Source organism: Hyalella azteca, unplaced genomic scaffold (genome assembly GCF_000764305.2).
Source record: "Hyalella azteca isolate HAZT.00-mixed unplaced genomic scaffold, Hazt_2.0.2 contig9857, whole genome shotgun sequence".
NCBI lineage: Eukaryota > Metazoa > Arthropoda > Malacostraca > Amphipoda > Hyalellidae > Hyalella > Hyalella azteca.
The window spans coordinates 42,963-65,347 of NW_025939916.1; the positions used below are offsets into that span (position 1 = coordinate 42,963).

Consider the following 22,385-nt stretch of genomic DNA (forward strand, 5'->3'; position numbering starts at 1 on the left):
CACAATATAGCATAGTAGTGTAGTATATATAGCATAGTATTCTATATAATATATAGCATACAGTAGTATTCCACAGTACAGTTTAATAAGCGCAGCATGCAAGTGCTGCTGTCTTTTCCAGCAATATACATAATATGATCGTAGCCTAATTTCAGCGAGCGGATGAATTGAAACAATTTACTTATTAAAAGTTATTGGCTACCGTCAATAACACATTGGTCTCCAATCAGCAGAAACTGCAAGAAAAATGTGACGTACCTTGCCGCTGGTCACCAAAAACCGAATAATAAGGGTCAGAACTACGTTTTGTAGGGTTCACTTACCACATATACCGGTATACTAAAACTGGCCCGGCGACTTAAGTGCAGTGGCGACGTAATCGGCACTGACGATAGTGTGCTACTCGGCTACTGGGCATTTTTTGTATTTTTCATTAAAAACGTAGTTTGTTCATATTTACCAAATTTTAATATCTATCATATTGTCTGGTAATTAATCAATGTCATTTGGTGTCTGGCAAGATGGAATGTCTGAGAAATGAAGAAATAAGAACTACGCGGACTTTCGTTGTTTACAAACTCGAGTCTAGGGTGTGATGTTCATTTGATTAGGCGATATTTAATAGTGGTGTAACATTTTGCGCTAGCGTAATACTTAAAAGTTGGAGTAATATTCAGAGGTGTAGTAATGTTTACGTGGTTTAAAATAAAAAGGCATAAAAGAGATAAAAATTATCGATGAAGTCATAAAGCAAAACGACGTCGCAAATCCAGTAGTCGATAATTATCCCTTCATTGTTACCTAAACGTAGCGGTACTCAGACGCGGAATCAAAAAGAGTTGTTGACCGTTAAAGTTTTCTGGGTGTAAGACGACGACAGATCGAGTTGCGCATGCAGGGATGGCACCATCGGAACATTCCATAAATATAAAATATTGATATATATAGTTATAAATTAAGCGATATATGAATATACGATGAATGATAAAATTACCTCTGGACGTAATGAAAGAACGTAATCCCTCAACGTAAATTCCCGCCGTAACGTAACACCAACCGTCCACCGCCGTAATGTAACACTACAAGTCTACAACTGTCCACCGCCGTAACGTAACACACCAACTGTCCACCGCCGTAACGTAACACACCAACTGTCCACCGCCGTAACGTAACACACCAACTGTCCACCGCCGTAACGTAACACACCAACTGTCCACCGCCGTAACGTAACACACCAACTGTCCACCGCCGTAACGTAACACACCAACTGTCCACCGCCGTAACTTAACACACCAACTGTCCGCCGCCGTAACGTAACACACCAACTGTCCGCCGCCGTAACGTAACACTACAACTGTAGTTCAATCTATGTAAGAAATAACAGGAGATTATTCTATCAACAAATATAGCAAAAATAAATAAAATAAAATGTAAGACTTAAATGTTCTAAAATTTGTAACTAAAAAATAACAAATATACAGCATGTGAAGCAAATTAAATAAATGCTTCAACAAACATTGCAACAGTTTCCTTAGTATATTAAAAATCATTTGCATCTACAAAATACAAGGAAATGTATTTCTGACATGTACTGAATCGAATTTCTGAAAATGTGGCGAGTTTAGTGCAGTATGAACTATGAATTATTAACATACCAAACATCACACTTGGTGACTTAGTGTCAAGGCGAAACAAGTATAGAGTTGCAGAGCACAATTCTAAGCCATTATTTTCGTAATCAGGAAATAAATATTCAGAAAATGTGTCACAATCATCAATTCATCACGTTGTGAAACCATGAATATGAAAATCACTGCGAAAGTTTTAGATAAAAACACCAGTTGATTTTATCAAGAAATAAAGCTTTGATCACTGCCACGCCGCGAGCCTCCCTCAGCCACAGTCGAGCACGTGGCCGGAGACTACGTCGGTTCACTGCCACCTCACACGCCCAGGAACCACGCGAACCAACCATGAATAATCACTGAAAAAGTTATTTTAATAATACCAGTTGAGTCACCACTGCAAGGAGGCCACAAGTGTCCCTACAATTACGAGATAAGTCAACAAAAAACATAAAATGGCCGCGGTCGATCAGTCACAGGTAAGCACAACAAATAAATATTTTCTGTCAAATTTCGCCGGTTCCAAGATAATCCACAACAATGCGTAGATGAATAAAATTATAGGTAAGTCACATGATACGTAAATCTCGTTGATAAAATGAGAAACATGGGTTCTAACCCACGTGAATGAGATGAACAGCGGAGCTCTGAAACACATAACCTCGTCCTATAAAGGCTATAGCGCGACTGACGAGAACTTCCACAATGGCGACCACGCACGCGCGCTTCGTCGGCCGTCCCATGCTAAAGTCCGCTACGAGGAAGTTATTTTCAAGCGTCTTTTTAGTGCCCACATGTCTGTTTATATGCGAAAACTACATATTTATTTACGGCAATAATGTTGTCAGATTTTACGTTAGTAATTTTATTTTTCGTCAAATTCCGATATTAAAGTTCGTGCCAGTAAAGTTATTATTAAATTTTTGTGGAGCAAATACGCGTCTTGATTTTATTGATGAAGGATTAATTTTCATTCGCATCAAGTATTGTCATTCCCAAGAGTTTCTGGATAGCTTCCGGATCATATTTTTAATATGAATAAAATACTTGCATTTAGGTTTATTATTTTCATTGAAATTATGTTAATAATTTTATGTTTCAGGGAAAGTCTCTGAAGTTATTGCTTGACTGGGTGATGGTGATTGTCGCGCCTGGGTGATGGTGATTGTCGCGCCTGGGTGATGGTGATTGTCGCACTGGGTGATGGTGATTGTCGCGCCTAGGATATTGTTATTTTTATTGAATCAATTATTGAACGTAATAGAGGTGATTGTCGCGCCTGGGTGATGGTGATGTCGTACCTGGGTGATGGTGATTGTGACTTCTGGGATTCTACTTTTATTGAAATAATATACCGGTATAGGTAGGGATAAATGAATTCAATTATTCCCCAATTAATAACCATTCCCCTGGTATTTTTCGATATTCTACAAGCATATAATCATTCCTCGGATAAGTTTAGGGATTTTTATTTAAAGTTTTCCGTTAATGCGTTATTCCTTGTCTGTATATTCCGTAACAAATGGTCAGCTTTATAGTGAATTTGTTTTGCTTCATTATTCATCGACTATAATATTTCCTACAGGCATATATGTCTTCCATTGCACTTAATTTAATTGTTAACACGATATATTTTCATGAATCTAATATCCAATTGAATGCTTCGTCGTATCGCTATAAAATCAGTTATAAACGGGCAAATTTTTAAATAATTCGTTGTGGTTTTGCCGACGTATTCATCTACACAATATGAATGAGCAATACAATACATTCACACACACATACATACGAAAGTAAATCCATACACATAATATTTTTAGAAGCAATCGTTCTAGAAAAAAAGACACATCAATTAACTAGCAGAAATGTAAGTGTGTGGAAGGATGAAGAAAAATACAACAAATGGCAGAATTTGACTAGATTTTATTGTACATAGAAGTTCTAGTGCAGTAATGCTCCTAGATGTTGTATAAACATGTACTAGTTCGTACTAGCGATGGGTTAAGAGTAGTAGCTCGATTTAGTTCAGTGAGACGGTGCTATTCCTACCAGACTGTGCTATTCCTACCAGACCACGACATTCCTACCAGACTACGCTATTCCTACCAGACCACGACATTCCTACCAGACCACGACATTCCTACCAGACCACGACATTCCTACCAGACCACGACATTCCTATATACCAGACCACGACATTCCTACCAGGCCACAACATTCCTACCAGACCACGCTATTCCTACCAGACTATGCTATTCCTACCAGACTTGTGAGTCTACCTATTCCTACCAGACCACGATATTTTTTTTACCAGACCACGAAATTCCTACCAGACCAAGCTATTCCTACCAGACCACGATATTTTTTTTACCAGACCGCGATATTTCTACCAGGCTATGCTATTCCTACCAGACTTGTGAGTCTACCTCACTTAAAATAACAATGAATACAAAATAACTAGTAAGTCACTATTGACTTCATAAAACATTTAATATAAAATAACAGGCCCGTCACTATATATCGACTTCAAACAAGATTTAATGTACTATCGAATTCAAATAAAATTGGATTTTAAATAACCATTAATAGTGCAGGTCGAAATAGTTAGTCGAAAGAAACTTTTGATTATATATTTGTTTGCAATAATTATATGATACAAATGATAAGTCTGAAGTCAATAAAGTCAACAAAAGATAAAATCAAGTTTTAAAACAAAATAATTCCTAATGATATCCATTGATTATCAAAGCGTAATTTAATGGGAAACTTGAAAGAAATTGTGCGAAGTGAGGCTGAGGGGAATTTCTTATAACTAACCTTTATATTTTTATCTGTGGCAATGTTATTCCTACCATAGCTACGAGTGGAGATATTGAAGCCATGAGAAACAACGCTCTGCATTATCTGCATGTTATTCCTACCAGGCAATGTTATTCCTACCAGGCTTGTGAGTTTACAGGCCAGTAAAAGTTAAAGCGATTGCCCAACGCTATTGAACTTTAATTAAGCTGAAATGGAAATAAATATCTAAATAAGTTTCAACTTAATTAAAAATATGAATACGTTGGGCCTGTAGCATAGCTATAAGCCTAACGTAACTTGATGACGTCATCAAGCATGACGATGACGTCATCAAGCTATACGATGACGTCATCCAGCTCGACGATGACTAAGCAAGCGGGGGCAGGGAGGGGAGGAAGGAGGGAGGGGGTGGTGGGTAGCTGCCATGGCCGCCTTTAATGCGGCCGTCACGTGGGCACGGGTACGGGCACGGCCGTCCCATACTCAGAGCTCATCGTAAGTTTGAGAGCCGTCTGCCGTATAGCCGTATAAGCGTATAGCCGTATAGGCGTATAGCCGTATAGGCACACAGCCGTATAGGCGTATAGCCGTATAGGCCGTACAACGATCACCGTATATCAGCCGCCGTACGACTTACGACCATGGCACCTCTTACGACCATTGTACAACTTACGCATCACCGTACGACTTACGACCATCGTCGTAAGGATACGTAACCCCCCGGCCCTCCTAGGCCCGTTTGGGCTTCCCTCCCCCCGCTTGCTCCTATACGACGAAGGTCCCCCCCTTTCCCCCCGCGGGGGTGAGGCTCTGGTGCACCTCCTGCAACACCTGCAACCCCACCAGCATCTGCACGCTCCCCTGCACCCCCAGCCTCCCCGACAGGTATGCCTGCAAGGGCGGCAGCGCCCCCGAGAAGATGGCGTAGAGGTCCTCCTGTGACACCGTCACGCTCACGTCGGGGGTTACGGAGGGGATATCCCCCTCCACCACCTGCCGGGCACCTGGGGGGGATGAGGGGGGGTACACATGTATACAGAAGTACATTTGAATTACGGGTTACGTTCCCATGCAGCACATTTCAAGGCATTACCGGGCACACATACCCTAGCATCCCTGGTCTCGTACTCGTACATTGTTGTGCATCATTAATTTATACCCACCCATGATGGTGAGCACACAATTTAACCCACTCTTCGCCCTCTCACGTGTTCCACTCCTCGCCCTCTCACTTGCCCCACTCCTCACTCCCCTCATGAACCCCACTCCCCCTCACGAGCCTGTGTGATCCCTCTCCTTGGGTACTGCTGCCAGCTGTGAACCCCATTCACGGTCAGCACCCCCCGCCACCCCATGTCACCCACCGGCGCCCACGAAGATGACGAAGACGCACGTCGGGAGCTGCGGGCGCTCGACGGCGAGTCTGTAGACGCCGTGCGTGAGGGCGCCCGCCGTGGGCGCCGCCACCAGCGACGCCAGGTACTGCCCCAGAGGCGTCGTGGGGGCGCCGTACGCAGCGCCCGCGCCTGAGGGTGGTAGGAAGAATACACATGTGGTGCATAGGCGGGGTAATATCCTTTACTTTACGTAATACTAAGTTTGAGGTATTAAAATACTGGGTTGAGACAGAGGTCGGGATGCTGTATCGATCACTACAGAAAAACCGATGAGAAAGAACTTTTTTGCGATTTCGGAGTGCATGTCAATGAATACTGAAGATACGTTTGATGCCAAATTCGCGGATGTAGGTAGCTGCAAGAGGCAGGCGATAGATGAGGCGGATTTGGCTGACGTTCAGAAGAAGAGAAGCGGAACCGATTATCACACTCTTTGCGGGACGTACTATCCTAATAATCCCAGTTTATAACTCCATCAACCAATCACCGACGGCTTTTCAAGCTAAATCCACCAATTACAGACGAGAAATCAACCGCTACGTGTACCTAAGCGAGTTTTGATAGTACTGCCTCAAAGCCTTTATAATTTTGATCCCTCTCCTTTAGTACTGCTGCCAGCTGTGAACCCCATTCACGGTCCGCGTAGTTCGGCAATTAGAGGCAGTCCAACGAGACCAGCGGGATATGGGCGCTGGGCTACTTAGGGGAGAGTTTTTTTCAGATGGATCGCTTTGCGCGGCGGGATAGAGGCTGTTCAACGCCTTGCCTATGGGGCTGAGAGGAGGAAGGGAGTTAACCATTGAGACCTTCAAGAGATGGGACGTGTACCTTGAACTCAATTCCTGATCGTCCACCCCTGCACCACTACCGGCGGTAAGAAGCAAGTATAGCAGCATCGTGCATCAGCAGGCCCAACCGAGGGCAGATGTGCGGTAGTTACGTTCCTATTCCATTAGTTAAGTAATAGTTATATTTTTTAGTTACGTTTGTTTTTAATTTGCGTTTAATTGTCGTTCGGGGAATGTTTCGTCTGTCAGGGATTGGGAACGTTTTTTTTGACGAAGGCGGCGCATCAGCGTGACCGTGGACATCATCGTCCAGAACATCTTCAATAGTTTATACGTTTCATGATACAATGATTACTTTTGTTGAGCTTCCCCTTTCACTTAAAATAATTCCTTTACGACGTATGTTCCTAGCACTGTAACTGTAAAGCTGCAAATCCTGCTCCGATGAATATATAATAACCGACAAAGCACGGTTATTATAATGTTATAATATGGTAGGCGGTAAATATTGCTACAATATATAAATATTTGCCAGCTAACTCCGCGGCAATTAATTACAAACAACCGAAGTCGGTTCGTGTTTATAAACATGAGTAAATTCAAAAAATTGAGTACATGTAATAGCCCTCCTTATATATATGCGACTACACTCTGAGAAATAAGTGAGATTTTATCCAAATAGAGATGCACTTTTTGCCTTAATGTGGGTCACCCTGACCCAATTTGGCCTGTCAAAAGTTCGTATCACAACTCAGCTGCAATTGTGGGTAAAAAAGTGTGTCACTATTAGGAAAAAAATGACCAATTCAATTCCCTGAGTGTCGTCGGAGGCTAATATGCCCAATGAAAATTTACAGACGCGGCAGCTTCTGATTTGTATTACCAGAAGCTGGGGCGACTCTAAATTTTGTTAGGGTGTTATTTCCCCACCTTGCGGGGAGGGGGACCGGGGCAGGAGGGGCTCCGTGTCATCCCCACCCCCACAAACTGTCAATATTGCACAACATAAAAATATTGCACAACATAAAAAATATTGTATAACATAAAAAATATTGCACAAGATAAAAAATATTGCACAACATAAAAAATATTGAACAACATAAAAATATTGCACAACATAAAAAATATTGCACAACATAAAAAATATTGTACAACATAAAAAATATTGCACAACATAAAAAATATTGCACAACATAAGAAATATTCAGCAGTGAACAAAACCTGCCATCGTAACAAAATATCGTTCAAATAAAAATAAAACTTTGTACAAAATCTGACAGAACTCAAAAATTAGCATCAACACAAAATTTTGAACACACAAAATTTGGCATCAACATAAAATTTAGCATCAACTCAAAATTTTGTTGGCATCAACACAATTTTTTTTGTGCATTAGCACAAATATCAGTGGACGCATAACATGGACATGGCAAGTGAGCACATGTTTCCATGTTGATGAAATACCAAAATATCACAAAAATTTAAAATTAAATAACATTTAGAATTTATTTAAAAAATCTCATCGTTTTTAACTGGTCAGGAATAGTAGCACATACGTATAATATAATAATGATATGTGTGAACATTAAGAGTATAAGAGGGGAATAATGCAGTAGGAATCGCATATTTTATATTTATATTTTTATACGGTATACATATTTATTTATATATAGGGGACTTGCCTGACATGGGGGGCATCTGTGGGGGGCGCGGGGCTCCCCCCATGACGGGGCCGTTGCCTGCAGGTCGCAGCGTTACAATGAATATTTTGTAACAATAATTGTTATACTAATTAGCAGGTAATTAATTTAGATGTTAATAAACCCTCAATACCACTCAAAATAAAAGGAGAATGACGGGACGTACGTGAGATTAATAAGCATATGCAAATATACGGGACACAGTGGTACTCATTATATTATATCATATTATATTATTTTATATTATATTACATTATATTATATTATATAATACTATATTATATTATATATTATACTTATTACTTTATATAACACCATATTATACTGTGATATATTTTATTTCATGAAATTATTTTATATTATAATTCATTATTTCATATAGGAAGCTGACCTGCCCCCGGACTCCCCGCCAGCCCGGGGATGTTGAGGACCGTAGAGGCGCCCTTGGAGGGGGGCGCCGCTGGGGGGGCGACGCCCCCCGACAGGAGGCCGCTTAGCAGCGCAGAGGCGCCCGACACGGCGCCCCCCGCCCCTGCTGCCCCAAGGGCGCCGCCCCCCCTACAGGAGGAAATAATGTGAGATAAATGAGTGGGTTTGGATTTCCATCGCTATTTGGACAAAGTTTTACTCATTTCTCTGTGTACAATTTATCTTTCAATACACAACGCACAACAAAAAAAAAACAATAGATAAAAATATAATGATAGCCCGATGAAAAGTGATCAATACAATAAATAATACATCACTAAAAGATCATATAATTATAGTGTATAGACATAATATATATATAATTATAGTACATAATATTGCAATAAGATAATTTACTATTCATTTTATTGGCTCTAATAAATCTAATTGTGTAATTAACTAGACCGAGACTTTATTTAACAGAAAAAATATTTCGAGTTCATCATTGGGTTGCATTACTAAAACAGTTCCCAGAATTAGAACAAAAAATGCCACAGAAATTCTTCAATAAACTTCGGCGGATAATCGATGGCCAGACCAGACATATAGGGACGACTTAAGGACGAGCGATGTCGTGCAATTCAATAAAACTTACGACTATTGAAGGATTTGAAATAGAGGCCGTATTTACGATAGTAGTAGAATTTACGATAGTATTAAATTTACGATTTAATAGAATTTACGACAGTAATAAAATTTACGATTATGATAGAATTTACGATAGTAATAGAATTTACAATTATAATATAATTTACGATAGTAATAAAATTTACGATAGTGATGGAATTTATGATAGTAATAGAATTTACGATTATAATAAAATTTACGATAGCAATAGAATTTAAGTCCTCGGCAAAAATTATGTTCACCTAATATCTTACGATGAGCGCAGAAATAATAATCGCCACAGGACTTACGACATCCGTGACAATATCACTGGACTTACGACATCCGTGACAATATCACGGGACTTACGACCACCGTAAATATATCACGGGACTTACGACCACCGTAAATATATCACGGGACTTACGACCACCGTAAATATATCACAGGACGTAATTACGACCATCGTAAAGATATCACGGGACTTACCCAGCGGCCCCCGCGGCGCCCCCGCCGGCAAAGGAGCCCAGGGCGCCGAGCAACGGCTTCAGGGGGTCGTTGGGTTCAGGCTCCTTCAGCACCGTCACCTGACTCCTGCCCGCGATAAGACGTACCACAACCCATTAGAACTAGTTTAAGAATTCTTTAGAAACGTTAGAACGGGTTGAGACACGATAGAACCAGTTTAAGACTCGTTTAGACACGTTAGAACGGGTTGAGACACGATAGAACCTGTTTAAGACTCGTTTAGATACGATAGAACCTGTTTAAGACTCGTTTAGACACGTTAGAACGGGTTGAGACACGATAGAACCAGTTTAAGACTCGTTTAGATACGATAGAACCTGTTTAAGACTCGTTTATATACGATAGAACGGGTTGAGACACGATAGAACCAGTTCAAGACTCGTATAGATACATTAGAACAGGTTGAGACAAGGTAGAACCTGACAAAGACATGTTAAAACGGTTTGAGACATGTTAGACGAGTTTATGACGAATTATAGCGCGTTGAAAAACGTTTAAAATCAGTCACACGTGCAGAATACCGCGTTACGCACATGTCGACGTGGCCGATTTCGATGCCCCACTCGAGGACCCTGGCGTTGAGGTCGCGCTGCACCTGCTGCGCCAGCCCCGCCCTGTCACGCTCCAGCTCCCTGTATACGACGTTACAATATAATACATATAGATACGTATATAATATTTAGGTATATATAATATATATAAGTATAATATATAAACGCAGATATAGGATATGGTCAGGCCCACGTACATGCTCGGTGACGACGTACTTGACGTACGCTCCAGCTCCCTGTAACCACGTTACAATATAATATATAATATAAATATGTATACGTAATTATAATTTTTAATAAATATACGTATAATATATATACGTAGATATAGGATATAGGTTGAGCCAATAACAGGATATTGTTAGACTCACCTACATGCTTGGTCACGACGTACCAGCTTGGTCACGACGTACCTGACGCAGTGCTTGGTCACGACGTACCTGACGCAGCGCTTGGTCACGACGTACCTGATGCAGTGCTTGGTCACGACGTACCTGAAACATCAATATATATATTACCTCATGAGCAACACCCACCTGCTGGGGAGCAACACCAGCAACACCAGCAACACCCACCTGCTGGGGAGCAACACCAGCAACACCCACCTGCTGGGGAGCAACACCAGCAACACCCACCTGCTGGGGAGCAACACCAGCAGCACCCACCTGCTGGGGAGCAACACCAGCAACACCAGCAACACCCACCTGCTGGGGAGGGACAGAGAAGGCCTTGGTCCGCATGTCCACTCTGCTGCTCCGGTCACTCCAGGGGATCACGAACACAAGCCCGGGGCCGAACACCCCCCGCAGCCTCCCCAGTCTGAGGGGAGATTACAATTAATCATACGGTATATAATTAATATCGAATATCATGCATCATAACGTTTAGATCATTTTTGATCAAGGACATAAATACAATAAAGAAAAGTTACCTCCCTCTTCTATTAATAAAAAGTTAATCAAGGACAAAAATACAATAAAAAAGGTACCTTACCTCCCTCTTCTATAAATAAACAGTAAATCAATGACAAAAATACAATTGATCATTTTTAATAGGGCATGGACAAATAATAAATATTAATATTTTAAGGACAAAAATACAATAAAAAGTTACCTCCCTCTGCCATAAATAAAAAGTTATTCAAATACAACAAAAAGGTTACCTCCCTCTGCTATAAATAAAAAAAGTCAATCAAGGGCAAAAATACAATAAAGAAGTAAGAAGAAGTTACCTGAAGACGACGATGCGCTCCCACAGCTCGAGGCACATACAATTGATTACAAAAATATAATACAATTTAATAGGACATGGACAAAATAACAAATATTATTATTTTATGGACAAAATAGAATCAAAAAGTACTAAGAAGTTACCTGAAGACGACGATGCGCTCCCACTGCTCGAGGCGCTTGAGGCAGAAGGGCAGGCTGCAGGGGAACGTCAGGACGATGAAGACGAGGCTCAGCGCTGTGACGATGGCGCTGAGGCAGCGCGTCGCGTCGCACGTCTCCCGCCATACTGACCGACGCACCGCTGCACACGTTGGGACGTGTGAAGACGCGTTGTAATGCGTTAGGACATGTCAGGACGCGTATCAACGCGTTAGGACATGTTAGGACACGTTGTTTTGCGTTAGGGCATGCGAGGACACGTTGTAACGCGTTTTGACATGTTAGGACACGTTGAAACGTGTTAGGACATGTTAGGACACGTTGTTATGCGTTGGGACGTGTGAGGACCATGTTGCAACGCGTTAAGACATGTGAGGACCATGTTGAAACGAGCTGGGACACGTTATATATATTATGACACGTTAGGACATGTTGAAACGCGTTATGATATGTGAGGACCACGTTAGAACTTGTTAGGACATGTTATGACACATTAAGACATGTTAGGACACGTCAAGACATGTTAGGACATGTTAAGACATGTTATGACAAAGTAAGACATGTTAGGACACGTTAGCACATGTTATGACACGCAAAGACATGTTAGGACATGTTGCAACGTGTTCAGACAAGGCAGGGCGCGTTGAGACGTGACAAAAGGATTTGAAGGCATGCACGATTATCGACAACACGGAAAAATTAGGGAGGAATTTGTAACTGAACATTGAAATTTTCATCACGTATACGCGGGAACAAATGCATTCAACGAATTTATATCACGTATTTACATAGAATAATTTTCTTTGAAGATACACTTGTGAAATACGGTACGTATTTAATTGGGGCGCGGGGGTGGGGGTACCAAGCAACAAGTAAACGAGTGAGACTTTCTGTAAATAGCGATATCTTTCTTGTCCTATAATAGGTCATCCTGACTCACTTCGGCCCATCATAATCACGTATCGGTGCTACTTGTACCGAATGTGTCAATATGGACACATTCCGAATGGACAATACAACCCATTTACTTTTCCGATGATAGCATCAGTATTTATTGACAGTTTTTTCATTTTTCTGTCACCCAACGCACCCTTGTTACCGGTGGCAGCCATGTTGGCGGCCGCTGGGTCCTTGCGGTAGCCGTAGTCGAAGGCGGACTGATACTGGCCGGGGTTAGCGGAGTTGTAGTCGAACGCGGACTTGAAGTTGAACGCGGAGGTGTAATCGAACGCGGAGTTGGGGGGAGGGGGGAGGGTAGAGCGGTTCATAGAAGGGGCTTTATGGGTGTTACTGAAAATGCTCCCCAAAATCCCCCCACCCCCCGACGAGGGGAGGTTTTCCCCCCCACCTGCTTTGGCTGACTCCGGGAAGGCTGCTGACGCTGTCTTGTCAGGCTCGTCCGTGGGCACGAGGCTGTACTTGGCGTACGAGACCATCCTGCGGGCACGTGGGCACGTTAGTGAGGGGGTGGGGACACGTGCGTACGTTAGTGGGGGACTGGGGGCACGTGGGCACGTTGGCACGTTAGTGACTGGGGACACGTGGGCACGTTAGTGGGGGGCTGAGAACACGTGGGCACGTTAGTGGGGGGGGCAGAGAACACGTGCGTACGTTAGTGGGGGACTGGGGACACGTGGGCACGTTAGTGGGGGACTGGGGACACGTGGGCACGTTAGTGGGGGACTGGGGACACGTGGGCACGTTAGTGTGGGGCTGGGGACACGTGGGTACGTTGGTGGGGGGGCTGGGGACACAATAGTACGTTATTTGGGGCCAAGGTCACGCGGACACGTTATTGGAAGTTGGAAACGCACATGTGTACGTTTTAGGGGGGCTGGAGGCCCATATGTACGTTATTCAGAAGTCTGCATGTGAAGGCACGAGGGTAAGGTACGGTAGTGGGAGACCGTGAGCACGTTAGTGAGCCTGAACACACGTCGCCACGTTAATGAGGAGAGAGGCACGTTCGTACGTTATTTAATACGACGGGGGCAAGCGAGTCACTTCAAAGTAATCTTCGGCAGGATGTATGCAAATTTTTCCGAGAGCGAAATTATAAATTATTATATATAATATAATAACATCGAGAGCGTCCAGACAATCTTCAGTTCTTCTACTCTCATACGCTTTGAAGGGCTGATAACAATTACCAACAATTTAGCTTAATGATCTATCACAGACTATTTACACACCTAATAAGATCTGACATTTTTACAGAATATTGATAAATTACCTACTTACTCCACATTCCACAAGCCCCTGATAACTTCTGATACAATACTAGGAATTAGTAGATCACTCACTCCCTAAGCTCCTAAAAATATTGATTTTCTAATCAACTATTTATGAAATAACTCCTCCATGACCATAAGCTCCTGATAAGGTTTTTTTTTGTTTACATGATCGATTCATGAAATCCTCGAGCAGTGAGCGAGACGCCATCTGTCGGCGCAGCGGCAGTCAAGGATGTAAACAAACAGCAGGAGAGCTCATCGTGCGCTGGCACCTCTCTTCTTTTGAATAATAAACATTGAATTCATATTACAACGCCAATACAACAAGGAATGACGAGTTTTACCATTCAAGGGCCAGGACAAGGCTGTAAATACTTTTATTATTACTATAAAAGGCTGTGCAAACCTCATAAACGTGGAAATTACATTAAGGCAGCCAAGTAAGGAACAATTTTCGGCCCCCGCGAGGCGCGATGGATTTAGAATGAGTTCAAGTTTCACCGCCTCTCATCGTATAGTGACAACAGATCAATCATTATCACAATATGGTGACAATCAGAATATGAATCTACATATTATATTTAAATGAAACTATCCGTAAGTAACTTTAACTTAGTACATCACTGCAGTCGCAGTGCAGGTGTAAACAACTCCGCACGCGCACAGTTAACAAAAAGCCTAGTTGGACCCCAGACATTGTGTACTAATCTCACCTGATTTAGATGTGTGTGTAGTTAGTTGTAGTTTTCTGTGTTGACTTAGCTGGGCTGGCTAATGATGAACTTTGCCACTCAGATGAGTTAGTGCTGCCATAGCAACTTTTGATTTATCTCGAGTTCTGCCACTTGCGGGCCTGCAGCCGATTGCTGAAAATTAAATGAACTTGCCTTCACGATCACGCGAACATTCTAGGTAGCTTATCTACACAAAGAAATTGATTAACAGCTCAACTATCAAGAAAAATTAATATTTCAATTCACTTATTTTCTATGAAGTTTATTATTTAGGCGGATGCTTCTGGCATTGCTGGCAGTTTTGTGTCAGACGCAACACTGCAGAGTGCAGACGATGCCAGCTTCCCGCAACTGTCGGTCAATACGCGAGTTTTTTCGTAGAAAACGAGTTACTGGAGTAACTGATTTAAAACTGAATAAGTTTGAGGAATAGTTCACCACCACAGCTAAGATTTAAATTCATACAGGCTGTTAATATTTTGAGAAATAAATAGCCCCAATTTTTTAGCATGAGACTTTGAGCATGTAGATTTTATGTGGAATTCTTATTTAGGATATCTGCGTATGATTACCATTTGAGTATTTATCAATTAAAAAAAAATACAGAAGATGACAGCACTCAAATTTACCCTGTATTGTTTTTATCGTTGGAAATATTAGTAGCACCAGTTCACCAGTTGTAACTATGAATTTCGTGACTTATTCATGCTAACTGGTACGAGAGTAACAACCCACCAGGATTTACTCATAAATAATCATTATACGAACAATAAACATGATTTTTCGAACAAAATAAAATATCGCCTATTTTTTTGTATGAGATGTGGGCGAGTTTATTGCAGTGGAAAAACATTGGCTACTCATGCATCACTGGCGACTCGGTGAGTGTTAATTCAGATTATAGGCATATAGCTTCACGATTACGGTACTGATTGAACGAACAGTAGAATATTCAAATATTAAATATTCTACACTGAAAGAAATTATTGAGACTTTGCCCTTATATAGGTCACCTTGACCAAATTTGCCTCGGAAAAAGAACGATTCATTGCTACACGCAGCAAGTATGTACTGTATATGGACAAAATGATCCATCCATTTTTCTCAGTGTAGGTTACGTACTCAATATCGCGTATTTAAATATATAAATCAGATAATAATTACAGTATTTATTGATGATAATATTAGTAAAAATATATTATGTGTTGACATTTTTTAAATAAAACTTACATATATTCTAATTGTTTGTACAGTGACCGAAAATATTTAGTCTGAAGACGATATTTATATTCGAGACATAGAGCGTGTTTAACGAAGATCCGTTGAACTCATTAACATGAATACATTATCTATTATAACTGAACACTTTATTTACACTAAATATGAGCCTTCTGATACTTGATTCGTCTGATAACACATTTTCCTATTGTTTTAGTAGTACTTTTTTGTTGCGTCTGTTGCCTGCGCGTGTTGATATTATCCTTTGTAGCCTCGTATCCTTGGCATTCTTGATATCCTAGCAATCCTTGGTATCTTTGCTATCTTTACTATCATAGTTATTCTCTATATACTTGGTCGTCTGTGTTTCGGACGTTGCAGCCCCAGGCCACGCTGTAGCTCCGTCCTATCACTCCCCGCACTCTGTTAAATAAATATAATCTATGCAAATTCGGGTGTTACATTTTAATATTTTATTATGTATATTACGAATTTTCAATGAATGATTCTACAGTGTTAAAATACCTATTATTAGGTTTCCGTTATTGATATTGTAATATTTAAATATATAATTCAAGACCAGTTTCTATCATGATTAAATAAATTGTCCAGGCTTCTTGCTCACCTGCTTTTGTACACGAACAACGATGAGTAAAATGAACGGAAATGAGGCAGTGAGTACCCACATAGTCTTGGTGACTCACTTCCACTAGTGTGTCAAGCATCCGGCGCTGTCGTAGACCGGGCAAATAAAAAATATATATGTCGTGCCGAAATTGTCAATTCTATGAAATCGGCAGACAGTTGCCGAATATGTAGAATAAACGTTTCGTCGCTGATGCAGAAAATCGGACGTAAGGGTAGGAATTAGAACATAAATCGACAGTTAGAGTTAGAAAAGGTTAGGTCAAGTTCGGTCAAATTCCTTTTTATATGAATATTAAAAAACTTTGCTCACTGACCTAACTCCAGATTCTTATAGTATAGAAACGCTGATTCTACAGATTCGGCAATTCCGCAACTTCGCCCGACATTTAAATGGTTTTATAGTGAAGTATACTAATGATATTTAAGCAATTATGCCAGTGGTTCCCAAAGTGGGCGATATCGCCCCCCCCCCCTAGTGGCGGTGGAAAGATTTTGGGGGACGGTATGGAAGAAGAAGGCCATAGGGGGGCGGCAGTCCGAAGTCGAAGTCAGAAGTTTGAGCGTTTGTTTGACGATTTATACACAACACGTGCAGCACAGGACTCCCAGCGATGGTTTTTTTTCACTCAGATCTGTTTTTTTAACCTCCCCTGGGTTTACGTCTCGGACAAATTAACGGCCGGACTCATGGCCAATTTCCAAAATCAACGAACGATCAAGGAATATATCTCTCAAACTATAATGAACGTAACTCGATGAAACTTGGTACACGTATTCATTAGGACCTAATGGTAATGTGTGGCACGTGTAATTATTTTTAATTTTGCGTTCATTTGTGAGTTCTATAGCGTTACGAGCCGAAATTCCCAGCGATCAAGGAGTTTCTTCCAAACTACTGAACAGATTCGAACGAAATTTTAAATTTACAGTCCTAACTACCGAACAGTAATGTTTAGCTACTGAAAAATTTTTTCGATTTTGCCTTCGTTCGCGAGTTTTTTTTTTCAATTTCACCTACATTCGTGATTTAAACGGCAATACGTGCTTAAATTCGCAGTAATCAAGAAATTTCTTCCAAACTACTGAACAGATTTGAACGAAACTTAGTATTTCAAAACCTAACCTCAACAACGATGATATTTAGCTTGTTGCAATTTTTTTCGATTTTGTCTCCGTTTGCGAGTTATATGGCTATACGTATACGGCTATATTCGTAAACGGCTCTTGGTTAAACCGGCCGGTAGAAAAGCCGGTCGTTTCTCCTATAACTGTATTATTCGATAACGAAAGCAAATAATAAAAATTGTCACGAGCTAAACATCACCGTTGGGAAGTAAGGTATTTACATACAAAATTTCGTTGAAATCTCTTCAACTAGCTCCATGCTTCTAGGTACGCTAGCTCCATGCTTCTAGTTACTCCAGCTCCATGCTTCTAGTTACGCTAGCTCCATGCTTCTAGTTACGCTAGCTCCATGCTTCTAGTTAAGTCATGCGTGCGACAGCGTGGTCGCTGAGCGAGGGAATTATTATCAAAGGCTAACGTAAAGTGGGAAAATAAATTACCACGTCGCCTCGAAATTAGCTCACTGCCTCATTTTTTTTTATGCAAGTGGTAACTATTGCTGCTATTCGCTTGTCATGAATAAAGTCATATCTTTTTGAATGAACTTCAGGAAATGTAATTATTCGTTGAAATGTGTTATATTATCTAAATAATAAACTAGAATAGCTTTCATGTTTCTGTCCGCACCTGCGACGCAAGCTGTCACCCTGCAGCAGCTGCGGCCGCGCGTTCCTATAAATAGAGGTGAGGCGTCAAAACGCGCGTCAGTGAGAGTCAAGCGTTGGTGGTGTGAGGAACGTTGGTCAGAGCGTGACTCGTGTATTTCCTGGAACAAAATGATAGTTTAATATTTTAACATTTTACTGATGTATGAATTATAGCAGTGAGGTTGAAGACCGAACAAAGAAACACTGGGGTAGAAGTTGTTAAACGTAAGATCGATGTGCATAGTTGTGAACTTGAGATCTGATGAATCATGAACGGAGAAAATAATTTTACACACAGGCTGAACACTATTAAAAATTATTTGTTTTTAATGTCAGTTCTATGCATGCTCATGTCTATATTATCACTTGTGATAATTATATCATTAAAATCCATTTAATGGCATTACTGGTAACACTTTCTAAAGGATATTAATTAATTCATAGATGCCATTTTATGATAAATATTTGACCTGTTGATTTTATCGTAATTGTCAACGATTTATACTTAAAAAATATTTTTCAAGTAACTTCCGCGCTATGTTTATTTAAACAAGTTTTAAACGTACATGGAATCAGGCTCGATTCCCTGAACACGACACTTGAGTCGCCACGCTGCATTCAGTACAATGTATACTATTTATAAAATTAAATAAAGACTTAACAGTAATATTTAAGTTGCTTTGGCATCCTTTTGCAACATTGGATTATACAAAATAATTTGTAATATTTTTTATTTATATTTTTATTCTAAGTAAAAATAAATTTAAATGCACGATCTTCCTAGATCTGCCATTGATATACACCATTTAACTTAACAATAACTATTCTTTTTTCACTAGAGCAATATTATCTTGTCTCTATTAATATTTCAATTTTTCACATGTACCAATATATTTACACGCAATTAAACGACATTGAAATTATTTTTTAAACTGTAAATACGTTTCGTAAATAGATTCTATAAACTGGAACATTCAAGCGGGTCGTTTTTCTGTAAACTAGGACAGCAGAATGCCTTCAGAAGGCAGTAAAACGCCTTCACAAGACAGCAGAACGCCTTCAGAAGGTAGCAAAACGCCATCGGAAGGCAGGACAATTAATGCCTTCAGAAGGTAGCAAAACACCTCCAGAAGACAGCGGAAAACCTTCAGAAGACAGCAGAATGCCTTCAGAAGACAGCGGAAAACCTTCAGAAGGCCGCGGAACGCCTTTGTATAACATGATTCACTGAAGTCTAGTTTCCGACAAAATGAAGGCCGTCAGAGTGAGAGTACACATTTTATGCACGTCACGTGCTGCGATCATCAAGGGCACGTGCACACATCAAGGGCACCAAGGGCATTAAGGGGAAATATTTATTGTTGCCGCCCTCGCTTTCTTATAATTATTATAGTCATTTTTTTCTCTTTTTAATGCGACGTACGTAAAGCTTCTCTGCTAAACATTCGATCAGAACAAACGACCCCGCAGCCTGATTCCTTAATTAGCATTTATTTGTTCAATTAATTTTTTCTAATATGAATTACCTTTTTATATAGTTGCTATGTTCTCATTAGAATAATTACATGTCGTATTGACTTATTGTATGGCCGCCATCGTCTGGTCGATACTCGCTGCTTGCAAACCATGAGCGCGACCTCGACCTGTGTACGCGAGCATTCCTGTGGTGGTCGTAAGTCCTACGATGGTCGTAAGTCCTGCGATGGTCGTAAGTGTTGCGGTGGTCGTAAGTGATAAGTCCTACGATGGTCGTAAGTCCTGCGATGGTCGTAAGTCCTGCGGTGGTCGTAAGTCCTGCGATGTCGTAAGTCCTGCGGTGGTCGTAAGTCCTGCGATGTCGTAAGTCCTGCGGTGGTCGTAAGTCCTACGATGGTCGTAAGTGTTGCGCTGGTCGTAAGTCCTACGATGGTCGTAAGTGTTGCGGTGGTCGTAAGTGTTGCGGTGGTCGTAAGTCCTGCGGTGGTCGTAAGTCTTACGATGATCGTAAGTCCTGCGATGGTCGTAAGTCCTGCGATGGTCGCAATGCACCAGCAAACTTAATGGAAAAAAACGGAAAGTTCAGTTGCTCGTTGCCTGCGGAAATAGGAAATTGTTCAGCCTTGAAGGAAGACGTTACCAGACTGTGCGTTATATGGGGCCAGACTCAGAATGAACAATATGATTTTTGTGTTAGCCTTGATGTTTGGAGGTGATTATGACTAGTGTTAACCTTCATGTCTGGTAGCTCTACCAGCACTTTTTCTTTAGTAGCTCTACCAGCACTTTTTCTTTAGTAGCTCTACCAGCACTTTTTCTTGAGTAGCTCTACCAGCACTTTTTCTTTAGTAGCTCTACCAGCACTTTCTCTTTAGTAGCTCTACCAGCACTTTCTCTTCAGTAGCTCTACCTGCACTTTTTCTTTCGTAGCTCTCTCCTAGAGGGTTTCTTGACACTATATTTTTCTTTTTCTTTATCTACTTTATTATCACCGTCCTTATTATCATTTCTATCAACGTTTCCATCTCTATTGTAATCACTCTATTTGTATTTGTTGTTATTTACGACAATATCACCTCGGTTTTCACTATTGTTATCATATTGTTATCATATTGTTATCATACTGCTATCTCTATTGTAGTCATCATTGTCTTCTCCATTGTTATCCCCATTGTTATCAGTTTTATTATAGCCGTATTTATCATCATAATTATCACCATTTTTAAGATTATTTTCTTCTCCATTGTTACCCCCGTTGTTATCGCGACGTTTATCAGCAAGCTTGTTATCTTGCGTGGCTTCTCTTGTAGGAATCTTCCACACAGGATGTGTTTATCAACACAGAGTCGCAACACACAGCGTTATCCACTCACTCTCACACAGCGCGTGTTGACTTCAGTAAAAATAAGCATTGCAATTCCTCGAAATTACGTGACGTACATCTCATAAAAATTGAGCAATTCCTAATAATTATTCGCAACACGCTGCTACAACACGCTGTTACAACACGCTGCTACAACACGCTGCTACAACACGCTACTATAGCACGCTGTTACAACTGCTGCAACACGCTGTTACAACACGCTGTTACAACACGCTGCTACAACACGCTGTTACAACACGCTGCTACAACACGCTGCTACAACACGCTGCTACAACACGCTGCTACAACACGCTGCTACAACACGCTGCTACAACACGCTGCTACAACGCGCTGTTACACCACGCTGTTACAACACAAGTAAAATACTCAGAATTTTGTGCGCCGGTTGCTTTGATTGCTGCGGCCTGGCGAGAAGTATACACTGGAGGCAGCTTTTGTTTGGGTGAATACACGTTGTGTGTGTACACGCTGTGTGAGCGCCGCTGCATGCAGCATGTGTTTGTGTGGTCTGAATGCGTGTATTGTTTAATTAAATAATCTTACAAGCTAATATAGTTACCGTCCCCCCATAATTTTTTCATATTTTCCAGGAACTTAAAAAATGCAAACTTATAATCTCATCTAAAAATAGAAAAATTCGTTTTTATTCCAGATTTCTTAGTAGTAGCTTTTTGAAGACAGAAAACACTTGAAGTGAAAAAGTAACGCTGAAACTCGGAAGTTGTTTTGGTCATCAATAGGTATTATGAAGTGATATACCGTTATAATCAAGTTTTGAGTTATATATCAATCATTAAAAAAGGTAATTTAAAGTGTTGTAAGTTACCCTGAAGCCTTAAAGTTATCTCAAACCGAAAGAGTTCCTTCGGAGCACTTAACTTACCCTGACACCTAAGATTTACGCTGAAGACGCAAGTTATCCTGACTCCTAATATTTACCCTGAATTCACGAGTTACCTGGACTCCTAATATTTACCCTGAACACTCGAGTTACCCCAACATGGGCAAGTGTATCGGGTACACGGCGGGCGCCATAACATTTATGGCGATCGGGGCGCTGGCT

At 40.9% G+C, this 22,385-nt stretch overlaps 2 protein-coding genes across 2 annotated transcripts; one reads left to right on the forward strand and one right to left on the reverse strand.

Moving 5' to 3' along the window:
• Positions 1 to 4,447: 4,447 nt before the first annotated feature.
• LOC108669046 (stomatin-like protein 1) lies at positions 4,448 to 15,151 on the reverse strand. Its single transcript, XM_047882183.1, has 11 exons — positions 14,804 to 15,151; positions 12,947 to 13,293; positions 11,839 to 11,998; positions 11,002 to 11,284; positions 10,879 to 10,943; positions 10,448 to 10,546; positions 9,876 to 9,980; positions 8,704 to 8,870; positions 8,295 to 8,351; positions 5,792 to 5,953; positions 4,448 to 5,431 (listed from the first exon to the last, which is right to left on the reverse strand). Exons 2-11 carry the CDS (start codon positions 13,290 to 13,292, stop codon positions 5,193 to 5,195), a joined length of 1,683 nt encoding a protein of 560 aa, XP_047738139.1. The 5' UTR covers position 13,293; positions 14,804 to 15,151; the 3' UTR covers positions 4,448 to 5,192.
• A 6,759-nt stretch (positions 15,152 to 21,910) lies between these two features.
• Positions 21,911 to 22,385, forward strand: LOC108669051 (superoxide dismutase [Cu-Zn]; the record flags this gene model as incomplete). Its single annotated transcript, XM_018156333.1, is given in 1 exon segment — positions 21,911 to 22,385. A coding segment is annotated over 1 exon segment (63 nt), but the record flags the coding sequence as incomplete, so codon positions are not given.